General features: G+C 37.0%; 1 protein-coding gene across 1 annotated transcript in view; it reads right to left on the bottom strand.

The window, feature by feature from the left end:
- LOC134565063 (protein phosphatase 3 catalytic subunit alpha-like) overlaps window positions 1-13,608 on the bottom strand; it is a 223,718-nt gene that overhangs the window by 6,106 nt on the left and 204,004 nt on the right. The window contains exons 10-12 of the mRNA XM_063424439.1: window positions 13,092-13,166; window positions 5,383-5,467; window positions 1,502-1,599 (exon numbers count right to left, since the gene is read on the bottom strand). Of these exons, the coding sequence (XP_063280509.1) occupies window positions 1,502-1,599; window positions 5,383-5,467; window positions 13,092-13,166 (258 nt within the window). The remainder of the gene's footprint in view (window positions 1-1,501; window positions 1,600-5,382; window positions 5,468-13,091; window positions 13,167-13,608) is intronic.

Genomic DNA, 13,608 nt, shown 5'->3' with positions numbered 1-13,608 from the left:
TCTCAAGCAGCAGAGCAAGAGAGATGGCCAAAAAAAAAGGAACAAAACAAATGCAAACTTAAAAGAAAAGGAAACATGATAACCAGGATGAGAAATTAAAATAAATAACCAGCTCCAAACCAGCACTGAAACATTAGAAAAAATGATGACTAAAATGTATACTTCCACAACAGAACATACTACTCATATTTTCTGTTAATACATATGTGTGCTTAACAGAAACTATATGAACTTCAGAGTATTTGGCGAATGGGGTACTATGTGTTAACTAATGCAGAAGCTCGTGTATAGTAATGTTTTACTGAGCCAGAATACTGCAGTATGAGATTTTCCTTTTAGCCCTTGTAACAAAAACATTTGGCAATTTTCTCAAATTCATTTCTATTCTTAATATTTTGCCAGGACAACAACAGCAGTTTCCTTGGACCAAATTTTCTGACAAATGTAAAGCAACTATGTGGAGAAAAGCCTAGGTGAAGACCACAAAGCCATTAAGAAAGGCCTCCTGTGAAATCATATTGCAGCATTTTCAAAGCAGAACGTTACTATGTCCATAACACACAAGTCATCGACAAGAAAAAAAGAGAAGGGGAAAAGGGAGAAATGAGGTTTACCATCGTATACCTGAATCTTCTAGATAAAAGAGACAGTAAAGGGAAAAATACAGAGAAAGAATGCTCCAGGAAGGAAACAGGAAAACAAGAGGCTGAGACTGTGTCAAGGTTATAAAGCATTTCTATTTCTTACATCTACTGCCAACAGAACCTCAATAAATGAGAGACCTTTATGTTTGCCTGCAATATACTTTACAGCAGTACACACGGAAAAAAAAAAAGGAGAGCTTCTAGTAATAAATTAAACACTTCGCACTCCTTATTCCAAAAAGAAACAAAGGCAGACCTACTATAGACTTACAAATTTCTTGTAATAAGAAGCACTTGGTATAAAACTGATAATCTGTATTGTGTTTGTGTACAAGGCAAACACGGTGTTTGTAAGAGCCTCCCTTCACTTGGGCTTAAATCAGAGTGGAATTGTTCTCATGTTGTGACCTAGAATTTCTAGGAGAGCAAGTTTAATTCTAGAGCTATTTTGCATTGGTGGCTCTCTATGAGGAAGAAAAAATCAGATAAAATAAGAGTTTGAGCGTCATTAGCTAAGCTGAACCTTCAGTACTCCATGTATCAAGGGCTGCTCTTAAAAAAAAAAAAACCCAAAAGATGCTCCAAACTGTGGACAGAGTGTACTTCACATACAATCCTGTGCTACCATTCTGAACAGTTGATTTTCAGGGGCTCCTCCTCTCCCCTTTTCTCTGAAAATTGATGGTATATAGTAAGTCCTGAGAAGTGGCCTTATGTGAACTGCTCAAAAATGCTCCGGCACAACAAATTGCTTGTTTTTTTTTTCTGAGACAGCTGTGGTTACTTTTCTTAGGTTCTGCATTTGAAAACCAATTGTTTTTTTACACAGGACAAGACACACAGGCAAACAGGCTTACCACTTTGCAGTGTTTGTTTTCCTCCAGAGAGCACACCACTGGGTAGCATTCCTGTTGGAGTCAAACCTTTCAGTGTCAGCACACTCTCACTCTCTTCTCTGCAAAAGTTAAAAAAGAAATGAAAAATAAAACCACCAAAAGTATCTTTTTTAAACATGGGATATGCTTTAGACATCTTAAGCTACATATGCCCTGCAATGATTTTGTCATGTCCAATCTCCTTGTCAAAATAGATTGAATTTGGTAATAACATCAGCACCAGTAAAGTCTCCTTCACTGCTGTGTACATGGTTAACCTTTGCATCACACCATATGCAACTCATACTGTAGTTAACACTATAATCTACACCTATGGAACAATAGGTCTGTAAACCCAAATCTGAGAGGAGGAGGACCAGAAGGATCAGGTATTGCCAACAATGCATTTAGGCATTTTACACTGTGTGGACAAAAATCAACTTAAACTGTTAGTTTGCTCTTGCCTACACTAGCAGGCAGGTGCATTATTTATTGATGATCACCAGCCACTTAAAGAAAGGCAGCTAAAAGCTCATTAAAATTAATGAGCACTTCTATCCTTGCTAGTACTGTCCTTAATACTTTTGTATGCTAAAAATAATATGGATTCAAGAAAATTGTTTTAGGAAACTGAAATGTGTTGCTGGTCTCCAAATACATAGAATTTTTAAATACATGGCAAGAGGAATACAACAGCTCTATCCAGAGAAGCCTTTAAGTAAAGCTTTCTACAAGGACTGTAATGCTGCCTGTGATGACATACTTTCCCAGCAGTAAAATTGACCCCAATTCCTTAAGAGAAACCTATTTTGAAGTGCTTTAGTTTGAAGTATATAATCACATTAAGCTGGAGGAAGCAAATACAAAAACAGAATTTAGTTCCACATTCACTTGAGGATAATGTGGTTTTGTCTATAAAAACTGTCTCTCAGCAATTCTGCTACTTACAATTTTCTTTGGACCTACATGCCCTGAATGACTCACGCATTTTAAACAACTCTTGTTTACCTACTACATATAGTCTTCAAGTTCTGTTTTTAGTTTGAAAATAATTCTGCTTGCACTCACTTTTCCTTATGTAATAGTCAAAATCAAATTGCGACCAATTTGCTTGCAAGTTTCCCAAACAATTAGAATTAATGCAAGAGCAAAATATTTTCAGAATTAACACAGTATTTTATCATCAACAGTTACACAGCAGAGCTTTTGCTTTCTCTCAATTATTCAGTGCACTACATATCTTTTTATTTTTTTTTTAATTAAACTGCAATGGTACTTTTAGCTTCACCCTCATGGAGTAAGTTTACCAACTGTATTTTTATTATCTTTAAACTGCATATGCACAAGAAAGATGTGTGTCACAAATATTGAGATGTTTTAGCCCTCAGTGTTCCTTAATTACTATTTGATGTCATTTATTTCTATTTCAAAAACGGATAATAGACTGATTAAGTATTTTATTTGCCTCTCTCCAGTCTAAATATACTAAAAGAAGTCAGATTTGAGAAACAAAGTGGGAGAGAGGCAATGACAAGGAATCATGAAGTCTTCCATTTAGCTAAAGCCAATCTTTCTACAATATCTACATTCATCAAAGCTCATTTATAATGTTTGAAACTCAATACAATGCTATTTTGATATCTAATTTTTACACTAAAAGGGCTGAAATTATTTCAGCTTTACATTCAAGTTACATCTTCGAGGAAAGGGACCAATCCAGCCCAAAGAAGAGACAACTAAGTCCTTTGCAGTTGGTCAGACTAGGTGCTAATCATTCAGAAAACTTTTCAAGAATTAGTGAAATAAACTTCATGAAACACAATGACTCAAACAGGAACTTCAAAGGTTTCCAGAACAGGTTGGTATATAGATAGATGATAGATGATGGCACCTCTGCAGTCTTCTTAGGGTTACACACAATTACCTCACACTTGTGTCTCACATGGATTATACTAACAAGACAGAAAAAATATCCCAAGCTTTTCTATAGGAATAGTGTTTGCAAGATTACCTTGTGAAATTTTTGCTGTCTAGCAGCCTGCCACCTAGCTGAGGAGAATTAGCTTTCCTCAGAAAAAAAGAGAACGGGTATTCCCAGGGATGGCTGTGATGAAATGTCACTCATCCCCGTGGAAGACTGGTCACCAAAACCATGCATTGCAGGTACCTGTTTATTTGCTGAATATGCCTTGGATCACAGTGAGGATGTGCTGTATTTGCTGGTTAAAGCTAAGGGAGAACAATCCTACTCTTCATCTTCAGTCTTTCCTGCAAAGCTTTCAGGACCATCAATAATCAAGAGCTGTAAAAGGCTATGCTGGTTTTGGCTGGGGTAGACTTAAGATATAAGGCTTATGCATATCATTGTAGACAGAACACGTGCAGGAATTATTCTGTATCCCTCTTCCATCCTTGAAACCATTGAAAAGCTTCAGCCCTACAGATCCCTTTGAAAAAGTCTGACACGTGGCTGATGTTAATCATCTGTGAGTTGTAAACCTCCAAATATATCAGCTGATCATCCAATTTCAGATCCTTTTGCTTATTAAAGTTCACAATTCTTGTGAATAAATCCTATATTTAAAAGGTGGTTCACAACGGAATACAGTCAGTCCAGAAGCTGTGGTTCAAAGCTATGGGAGAAAGCCAAGTTTCCCAAACTTTGTTTGCTCAACTATCATTAGAGAAAAATAGTTATGCTGTTTTATGAAGGTGGTAGCAGCCACCTCCAGGCTCTCTGCCAGACTTGGTGCAGAGGAAGAGGTAGAAACATTTGATTGCTCCCCCATATTGTTTAGGGAAAAGGCAAGATGCCAACCTTTTTTTTTATGGGCACCACCTTTGAAGTAGCTCATGCATCACCAGTAAGTCACTTGTAACACTTTGGGAACCCCAGGTACAAAGACCTCTCAGTTTGCTATTTAAAGCTATGCTGCTGCAATCTGCAAGGCATGGGTAAGCTGCTGTGCCAATGCAAAGCTCTACAGAGAACCTGCCCACTGCTGGCATGCTGCATTCAAAGCAAGCAAGTTGGACAGTTTCTAATGAAATTAAAAAGTACATTCTTCAAGTAACTATTTTATTTATTCTTTTTACATCAATCATGTAATCATAACAGTAAATGTTTTAGAACGCTCTTGATTTTTCACTAAGCATAATAGGCATCAACTGACTACAGCAGACCAACATACCTGAGGAAAAAATCACTCTGCTGAAAGGGAGGGAGAACTGTATTTTCTATATGACTTCAGCACAGTACAGCATGTTTCCTCTTCTGCTCAGAGACATCAAATGGAGAGTTCTAAACACTGGGTAGCAATTAGTTACTCATGTTCATGTGTTTGGGGGAGTGCAGCCCAAAGGAACAAGCTGCTGTTGCCTGCACAACCATTTCCTGGATTTCTACCTAGAAATGACCCTAAAGTTTTTGTTTTTAGTCATCTTTACTCATGGCTGTAGCAACATCTGTGGGTGACAAAGCGTGACAGCTGACTTCTTTTTTAATGAGAGGTGATGTATAACATACCCTTTCCCCACATTTAACGCTTGCCTCACAGTGGCTAAAAGTTAATTAGTACACCTGGTGAACAAAAGTCTTTAAAAATGGTAATTGGAATTTTTTTGCCGATGTTTTTTGTTTGTCTGTTTTATATTCAGCAAAAGCCCTGAGGAAGACTATTCAGAGGCAAAATAAATAGCAGTATTGTATAAGTAAAACAATATCTAAAAGGTTGCAATAGAACTCAGCTGGGTGGTATACTAAAATAGCAAACTTGCTGTTTGATTAGAAGTTGAGTGCTCTAAGTAACCATTCAAAGGTATCCTTCAACACTAAAAAAAACTAAACCAGCATAAAACCTTACCTTAACACTGAGAAAACTCTAGCCATTTTTCCTATTGCTCGTATCTTGTTCCTTATAACCTCCTTTCGAGCAGCAGCTGTTGCCCCTATGGAAAATACATTAAAAATAGTTGTAGGGATTTGTAAACAATTCATCACTAAATACTCTCAATACTAAATACAAGAAACATCATATTAATGCTACAGTTTGCCAAACTAAGCCACAATTTTACTCAAAACTGAAAAAACGATTTTTCTCATTCCTAGTTAAAAATTATTTAAGAGTTAATAAAGCCTAAGGGCAGAGTCCTGGAAACAAGAATGAAATGGTAGGGATTGTGTTGGCTAGCAGTGACTAAGAAAGTTTCACAGAGCAACTTACTTCTAATCACTGCTATGGCCTGCTCAAAATTACAATTGCTTTGAAACTTGTGAACTCACAAAAAACTCTGCCTTAAAAAGAAAGTATAGTGCAACACAGACTACAGTTGAGCCTGTAGTCTACAGGCTAAGTTTGAGGTGTACTTGTTACTTGGATATTCATCAAAATCTGTACATGCAAGAGAGAACCACCTGAATGGAAAAAGCAAACAGTACTTATTACAAAGGATCCCCCACATCCCCAAGAAAATGTTCTGTTATACTCAGTTTCATTAATTATCACAATCATTACCACATACAGCACGAAGATTTCTCCTAAAGGTTTCTGAAGGACAGCTAACCTTGACTTGTGTGGATGTTGCCTGACAACTCCTGCCTGTCCAGACACCACTACACACCACAGTAACGCTTCTTTCTTTGTTACTCCAGAATTCAAGGGCAAAAATGAAAATTTCTGTTTTCAAATCCTAGTAAATTGATCCATTTTGTAGAGCCCATCAGGGAAGCTAAATCAGCAGAAAGGGGCAAAAATGAGGAGGACAACATTAGTGAAGAATACACTTTGATGAAACTAGACAAGGGGTGATGGAATCAGAACTGGCTTCAGTGTGCAACAATCCAACAACACCTCACAACACCACACACCATCTTTCCTGTCCTGAAAAACTGTTATGATAGGAACTCAAGGTCATGCAATTAATGAACTCAACTGACTTTTTTAGGGATAGCCCACAGATTAAGGGGAATGATATCTGTGTGTTTATCTACCAAAAACAGGAAAGGTGATGGTGTATTGGAAAATGTGGGACCTCATATGATGTAATACCAAGATAGTGTCCTGGTTTTGTGTGGAATAAAGTTAGCTTTCTGCTTAAAAGATACTCAGAATGATGTCTTTCAAATCTCCCACACATCAAGATAAAAATATAAAGCAAATATTGAAACATATAAAGATAAAAAATATATGAACACTTGGGCATAAATGTCTAATTCTAGACAATAAAGAGTGGGAGAAACAGCTGTAATTCAGTTGTAACTGAACTAATGTAATATACTTTTAACAGCTTAATGAAAAATTTAAATAAAACAGCATTGATTCAGCTGTGTTCTCCAGGAACAGAAGGTGGTACATTCCTGCCTCAGTTACTATGATCTCTCAGAACTGTATTCTTAAGATAGACAAGACATGGTTTTCAGCTTTTCCTATCCTGAAAACACTTAAGCATGATTTGTCTTCCTTTCTTCCCCCTAAGATCACAATCCCTACTTGTTTATTACAAGTCCATGCTGTTCCAGTATATCTTATAAGGATATTCAAAGAATTGAACAGCAGCTAAGACTACAGTCTAGAATATTTGAGAACTGAAAACTGGAAATATAATTTATGACTGAAATGAAATATAATGTCCTACACTTAAATACAAAATAAGAACAGAAAAAACAAACCCTTAATCATAAAATACAACAGGCTCAAAGGGAGTATTTTGTATCTCATTGATACACATAAATGTTACTAAGAAAATATAACTAAAAGGTTTTGGTCTCCACTGAATTTACTAATGTACCTAATCTGTGAAAATGACATATGTTTAGTAAATATTAGCAATAATTTTATTTATTCTGTCTGGCTTTATTAACATAATTTTCTAAATAATGCACCTGATATTCACAATGTTTTATTGCTCTGTTAGTTTTGACTGCATATCACTAACCTCACAGTATGTGGATTTCTTAACTATTTATACATAAATCTTAGACTCACATTCCAAGTGTATCTAGTTTAATATTTTGAAGTTCACTATTACTGCAAATCCTGATCAATTACTTGAGCTACACTTAAGCACACACCTATGTGAAAGTAAATGGGTCAAAACCTGAGAACTGGCTATAGGTAAAAGGGTTAATTTTAGCCCTTGCAAACATTGCCTGATATCCTCTTAAGATTTTACCTTCCTTTCTTAGAATCATAGACTCATTTAGGCTAGAAAATATCTTTAAAAGATGTTCCCATATCTAAACAAACCCTTTTTGAATGAAGAAACTTAAAAAAAAAGTTAAAAATTGAAGTGTAAAAATTATTTGGGGGGTAAAATAAAAGCTTTGAATCTTACTTCAGTAATTTAACAAGTTCTATTGAATTTCAGATTGGTATCAAAATAGAATCTGCAAACTGGATATGAAGGATTTATATGAAATGTAATTTCAACATTCAGATTAAGAAGCACATCAAGAAAATAAAAGACTATAAATGCTGACAATACTCTGAGACGTAGGATTGAACAGATTTAAAACAGTGCTGAAAAATTTACTAAAAAGTGCTTTTTTGCTAAAAAAGTCAACCCCAAATCTCTCACTGGTATCCTAATATATATTATGTAGTTAAGCATTAGGAAAATTAATAAAACTTAACCCTTCCAACTTATTGAATACCTTTCTTCTGTGCATAAATGGGATCTTCTTATGAATTCCAAAGAGAGGGAAAGAAAAAGATCAGTGATGTTTGTAGAAAGAAAATAAAAAATACAGAACATTTGACAACATCAATGGAAGTGTAATGTTTAAGTAAAGTCTGAAAAACAGAAAAAAACCCAAATTAATGAGAGAATATCCAAAAGGAAAGAAACAGATGAAAATGATAGGAAAAAAAAAGAAGAAACCTTTTCAGCTTAAAGCCTTGTTAGTAGGTTTTGCAGGAAATCAACATGCAGGCAGGAGACCAACAGTGGTGTTACCACGCCTTGAACACAGACTTTCTCCTACATTATCGCTGCTGCTTTGATAAGGCTTAATCACTTCTCAAAAACAGCCCCACCCTGGCCATACGGGGTGTGCCTTCGTGATGATGCCTCTTTTGCTAAAAGGCTCAAATGAATTCCTCCAGTTTATTTACATGTGACATCTCTCAGAGTAGCTTACTGTCACAGCCATGTCTGCTGCTCCTACCAGCACCTCTGCTACCCGCTGCACACCTGCGCTTGTCCAAATGCTCCTGCAGCTCTCAGTGAGCAAATTCAAATGCCACCACCGTGCAAGGTACTGCATTTTAAAATCAATTGTTTGAGGACAAGTTTGAGGGCAGCACTTGGTGCCCAGGGACAACTAGAACATGGCATGTGTTCTGGGGACACTGGTCATCCAGTGCATGCTGCTAGGTTGGTCCAGAGGCAGAGCACACGGATGTGCTCTAATATGGCTCACAGGAAAAATGCTTTGGGCATGGAAACAACCACATCTGGTCAAATCATAGAGTGAATAATAAATACAAAGATCACATTAAAATGCCACTCTGTCACCAACTCACAGAAATTAAGTATGCACTGCAGTCCAGCCTTGCTGGTTTGGAGGAAGAACAAATACAAACCACTGGGAAAACCCCTCCATTTCTCTCCCAGCTAAAAATCAACTCATAGGCAAGCTAAGACACTCTAATCAGGCAGTACCATGAACATCTGTATCAAGGCATTGGTAAGTAACAGACCTAAAGACAAGGCCCTTGCTTTTGCTCCATCAGTCTCTGTTAGTTGCTGCTGAGCTGGCTCCAGGCACAGATTACTGTTCTGAGGAGATGTGGCAAATGTCACATAGAACTGTTCACAGCAGAACCAGGTTATGATTGGCAGATGTTTGACTTGGGCTTTAGGCTGGAATTACAGCACTGTGTAGGGAAGCTGTTTTCCAATGGAGGAACAAATGCTGTAGCTAATGGCTCTGACAGTGGCTTTTCTGTGAGAAGGCTGAGAGCTACGATGTTGAGGCCAATACCAAAAATAATGTAGGTAATTTAGGACTCTCTTCATGCCAAATCATGTTAAGGATGCATACAAAGCAAGCAGTGCATTTGTGTCAAATTGTTTATTGCATTATTGTACCCTTTTAATTAGCAGTTTAGTTTATTCAATCAAATGCATGAGGCCAGAAATGTTGCTAATTAAAACAGAACTCTGCTGGCTAGGTAGAGGTATTTGCAGCTCCTGTTGCTAAGTGATATGTTTGATGCACAAACATACAGCACATGAACTAATATTTGCCCCAGATATTTTTTCTAGATCAGATTATATTGCAACCACCACAGCAAACAGGAAAGAGAAAGTACAACAAGAGGAAACTATCAGAGAAAATGAAAATTGACCTATCATGTTCTCTCATTTTTAAAGTGAGTGAAACCAAAAAGGCAATACAGGCCAGCAGGGACATATGGGATAAAGGGCATTATGATATTTAGGCTTTTTTCACAGTAAGCTTACACAGAAACTGCCTACAACAAATTGATCAGATCCCCATGATGTGTTTCCTTAGGGGGAAAAAAATGGTGAGGGGGCAGGGAGAAAAAAAAAGGAATACATGCTGTTGATCATTCTGCTCATGGCTAGATGCAACATACATGACTCAGAACTAATAATAATAATAAATATAAAAGGGCTCACAAGAACACCATGCAGTGAAGTCAGACAATACTAATTGGGCTTTGTTTTGAAGGAAGGAACGAGAGAGGAACACAAAAGGCAAGAAAGTGTAAAAGAAGGTAACGAATGATCAGTGCAAACCATAGTGATGGACCATTCTCACTACATGTGGAAACCCAGGTCAGGCCATGTTCAAACTGCAAGGAGAGAAAGGAAATCAGCAGCAAGCCCTGAAAACTGTTGAGTATCTAAAAATAGCAATGACTTTTAAGAATCATTCCACAAAACAAAATGCATCTGTTGTTGCAGATATCAGGCATTTCCTTCTATGGGAAATACTGCTAAAAAAATGTCAGCAGGTAAACAGGATTAGTCCTCCAAGGAAGCTGGACAGAAATTACTGATGAAGAACAGTGGAAATATTGAACCACTACAAGACTCAGTAGACAGTCCTTACACAAACAGTTTTGATGGAGCTGGTAATCATTCTGGTCTGTTTCACTGAGAACACAAATGAAACTCAACTTGTACTTCTCTCCCCCAAAAGGCAAGGCTTTCAGGAAAAAAAAGAAAAAACAGAGGGAGTTCTGTTTGAGTTTGAAAGAAGATTTTTGTTTTCTGTACAGATGAGAACTCAGAATCTACTGAAAAATCATTACAGATATCAGCTTCTATTTAGATTTGAAACAACCTCAAATTTACTTCTATGTCTGAACCCTTCAGTCTCTTCCATGTGTTAGATCTGCATGAGCCTAACATGTCCAGTAGGCTGCAGGTAAAAGTGTGAGCCCACAGCAAGCTGCAGCACCACTGCCACAGAGCCCATTTTACAACTCTAAGGGGACTGATTACCTGGGAAAGCGGACATGAACATATGCCAGCTCTGGTTTTTAGCTACACATGCTAAAGTCAACTACATTTCTAATATCTTCCTTACCATAATGTTTTACACAGAGAAATCATTCATACAGAAAAAATTGAGAGCAGATTTAGGTAATAGTATTAGTGTTACAGTAGTAGGAATGCTTTAGTTACTCCTCAACTGGAAACTACTGCTGTTACATATCGTTATGCAGTGCATAGACATGCGAGCCCAGAGGATTTCAGCCTGTTTCCCTGCTTAGACACCTGCAATGCTGCAAACTCCAAGTCTGGAGCAGTGCCATAGCAAAACTCCCAGGGAGGTAGGATTGGGGCTCACTCTCCTCTCAGAAAAAACACAGTAGATACAGAGACCTCCTACAGCTGGAGAGGGCTGCTGTTCCCCAAGACCCCTAACACCTCCCTATTTCTGATTCTGCTTTTGAAAACAGACTCCTGAATTGTAACTTAGGAATGGGAATGACAACACTCCAAAGTTTTAGAAAAAGAGTACGGGCATTGGCCTGTCTATGCCAAATGGACGCTTACAGTACAACTTTAAAAGGAAGTATCAGGCCAAGACTGAACTAATTTAAAAATCTTTCCCCTAAAGTCATTGCTTTGGCATTGCAATCAGTGGGATTTCAGTCTGCGCTTAAGAGCTTTCTTGAGCCAAGGATTTCAAGCACATGGTTTGTTGCTACTGTATTTAACTTGACAGTTTTTAGTCATCGTATGCCTCTATACAATTTCACACACTATTTCAATTACACAGTAGTGACTTATTTAAATTTCATGTGGAATAAAACAGGCACAATATTCAAACAGGTGTTTTCTTCTCTTCACTGATTACCAGTTTCAGTAATTCACCCTTTGTCCCAAGTCCTGCAAGATAATTGTTCATGTCCACACTCTGTGATCAACGCAGAACAGGGAATTCCATCTGTTTTTTAAGAATAAAATCAAAGTACTATCATCCATACCAGTCTTCTCCATCACCAAAGAAACATTTTGCAAAACCTGTGATCTAGCTTCCTGTTCCAAAGATTAAAAATAAATACTTTGAAAGAGAATCTTAATTATTAATTACAGCTTCATTAAATATTTGGCTTACTTGAAAGTTCTCCATTCTCCTTGTTAATTCTGTCTAAAAACATCTTAAGAATATTTAGTAGTGCTAGATTTTTCCTGGTTCTTACTGTTTTATTTTTTTTTAGTATTTCTGTTCTTTTCATAGTTTGTTTTTTTTTTAGATAGATTATCTATTATTACTTTCCACAGATTTTTTTTTTAAACAGTGAAACCATTCAGAGTAAGAATGTCAGGGATGCATAGGGGTTTTTTCGCCTTTTCTCAATTGAGAAGGGACATTTTGGAGAGCTGCTACTTATTCTTGCACAGCCTAACAGAATATTATGTCTAATAAAATAAATTGACTTTTAAGAATCTACAAGTTGTAAGATACAAAGTATCATTTACAGTCAAACCAACAGGTACAAGGCAACTAATCATCACATAAACTTCAACCCAAAGGATAACAGAACTGACCACTTCTCTCTTAGCAGAAATGTCAGGTTAGAACATTTTCTGTATTTACATGCTTATTTTTAATGATTCTATTGCTCTTTAAAGCCTTTTAGACACATCAAAAGAAGTGACTAAAAAAATACCTTAAGTACAAGTCTTCCAAAGTCACAGTACCAATATTTTGGGAAGGAACTCTGCAGGAAGTTTTCTTCATTGCAGACAGAATATTTCACTGACATAATTAAACTCACTATGAGAATACTTGCGACCTTTTGCATGAAATCATCTGACCCCTTTGTGACAACGCAACCCAGATTTTGTGGGGGGAAATGCAGATTTTTTAACCAGAAGACTGAGATGAAGAAAAGGGTTAGAACAGGGCAGATCCGTTAATTCTTTCTGAAGCATATGGGAAGCAAATCCATTGGAGTCTAGCATAACAGTTGTTTTCAGTGGCATAGAACTCAACTGGGATTCAGAAAATTATTTCACAGTTAGTAAATAAACTTTTAAAGTAATTCCAAGGCAAACAATCTCAATCAAGGGTAAACGCTCTTACCATCAAATCCATCTTCCTCTGTTCCCAGTTCATCATCTGAGCAGATGTTCAGCACATTTACCAGCATCTCTGTCACTAAAACGGAAAACAAGTACAAAATGTTGAAATTAGGCTTCCCTGGTCTGTCAGAGAGCCAGCTCTAGCTGTAGCAGTGTGGATAGAAATTCAGCGCAATAACGGCACACACCTTTTAAACAATAGGACCTGTAGTAATAGAAGATGAAAGTGTCCTGTGTAGCTAATAAAAAGTACAAGTTTCCACAAATATTTTTCCAAATACAACGAACCCAACAAACAGACTTAAAAAAAAATCTGCTAATGATCTCTATTTTTGCAACTGTTAGTGATATAGAAGTAACATTTGTTTTCTCCCCCTCAACACATTTTTTGCCTTTCACTCAACTTGGATAACAAACTGACCTCTCTCCTCTTGCTCCTAAATTGCAATAGGATTTGATTTCCCTGCTCAGTGAATGTGATCAACATTCCAGTGGAAAAAGGTGTAACAAGAGGGATC

The sequence above is a fragment of the Prinia subflava genome (genome assembly GCF_021018805.1).
Source record: "Prinia subflava isolate CZ2003 ecotype Zambia chromosome W unlocalized genomic scaffold, Cam_Psub_1.2 scaffold_32_NEW, whole genome shotgun sequence".
Taxonomy (NCBI): Eukaryota; Metazoa; Chordata; class Aves; order Passeriformes; family Cisticolidae; genus Prinia; species Prinia subflava.
Note: the sequence above shows the minus strand (reverse complement) of the source record. Positions and strands in the feature narration are given on the sequence as shown.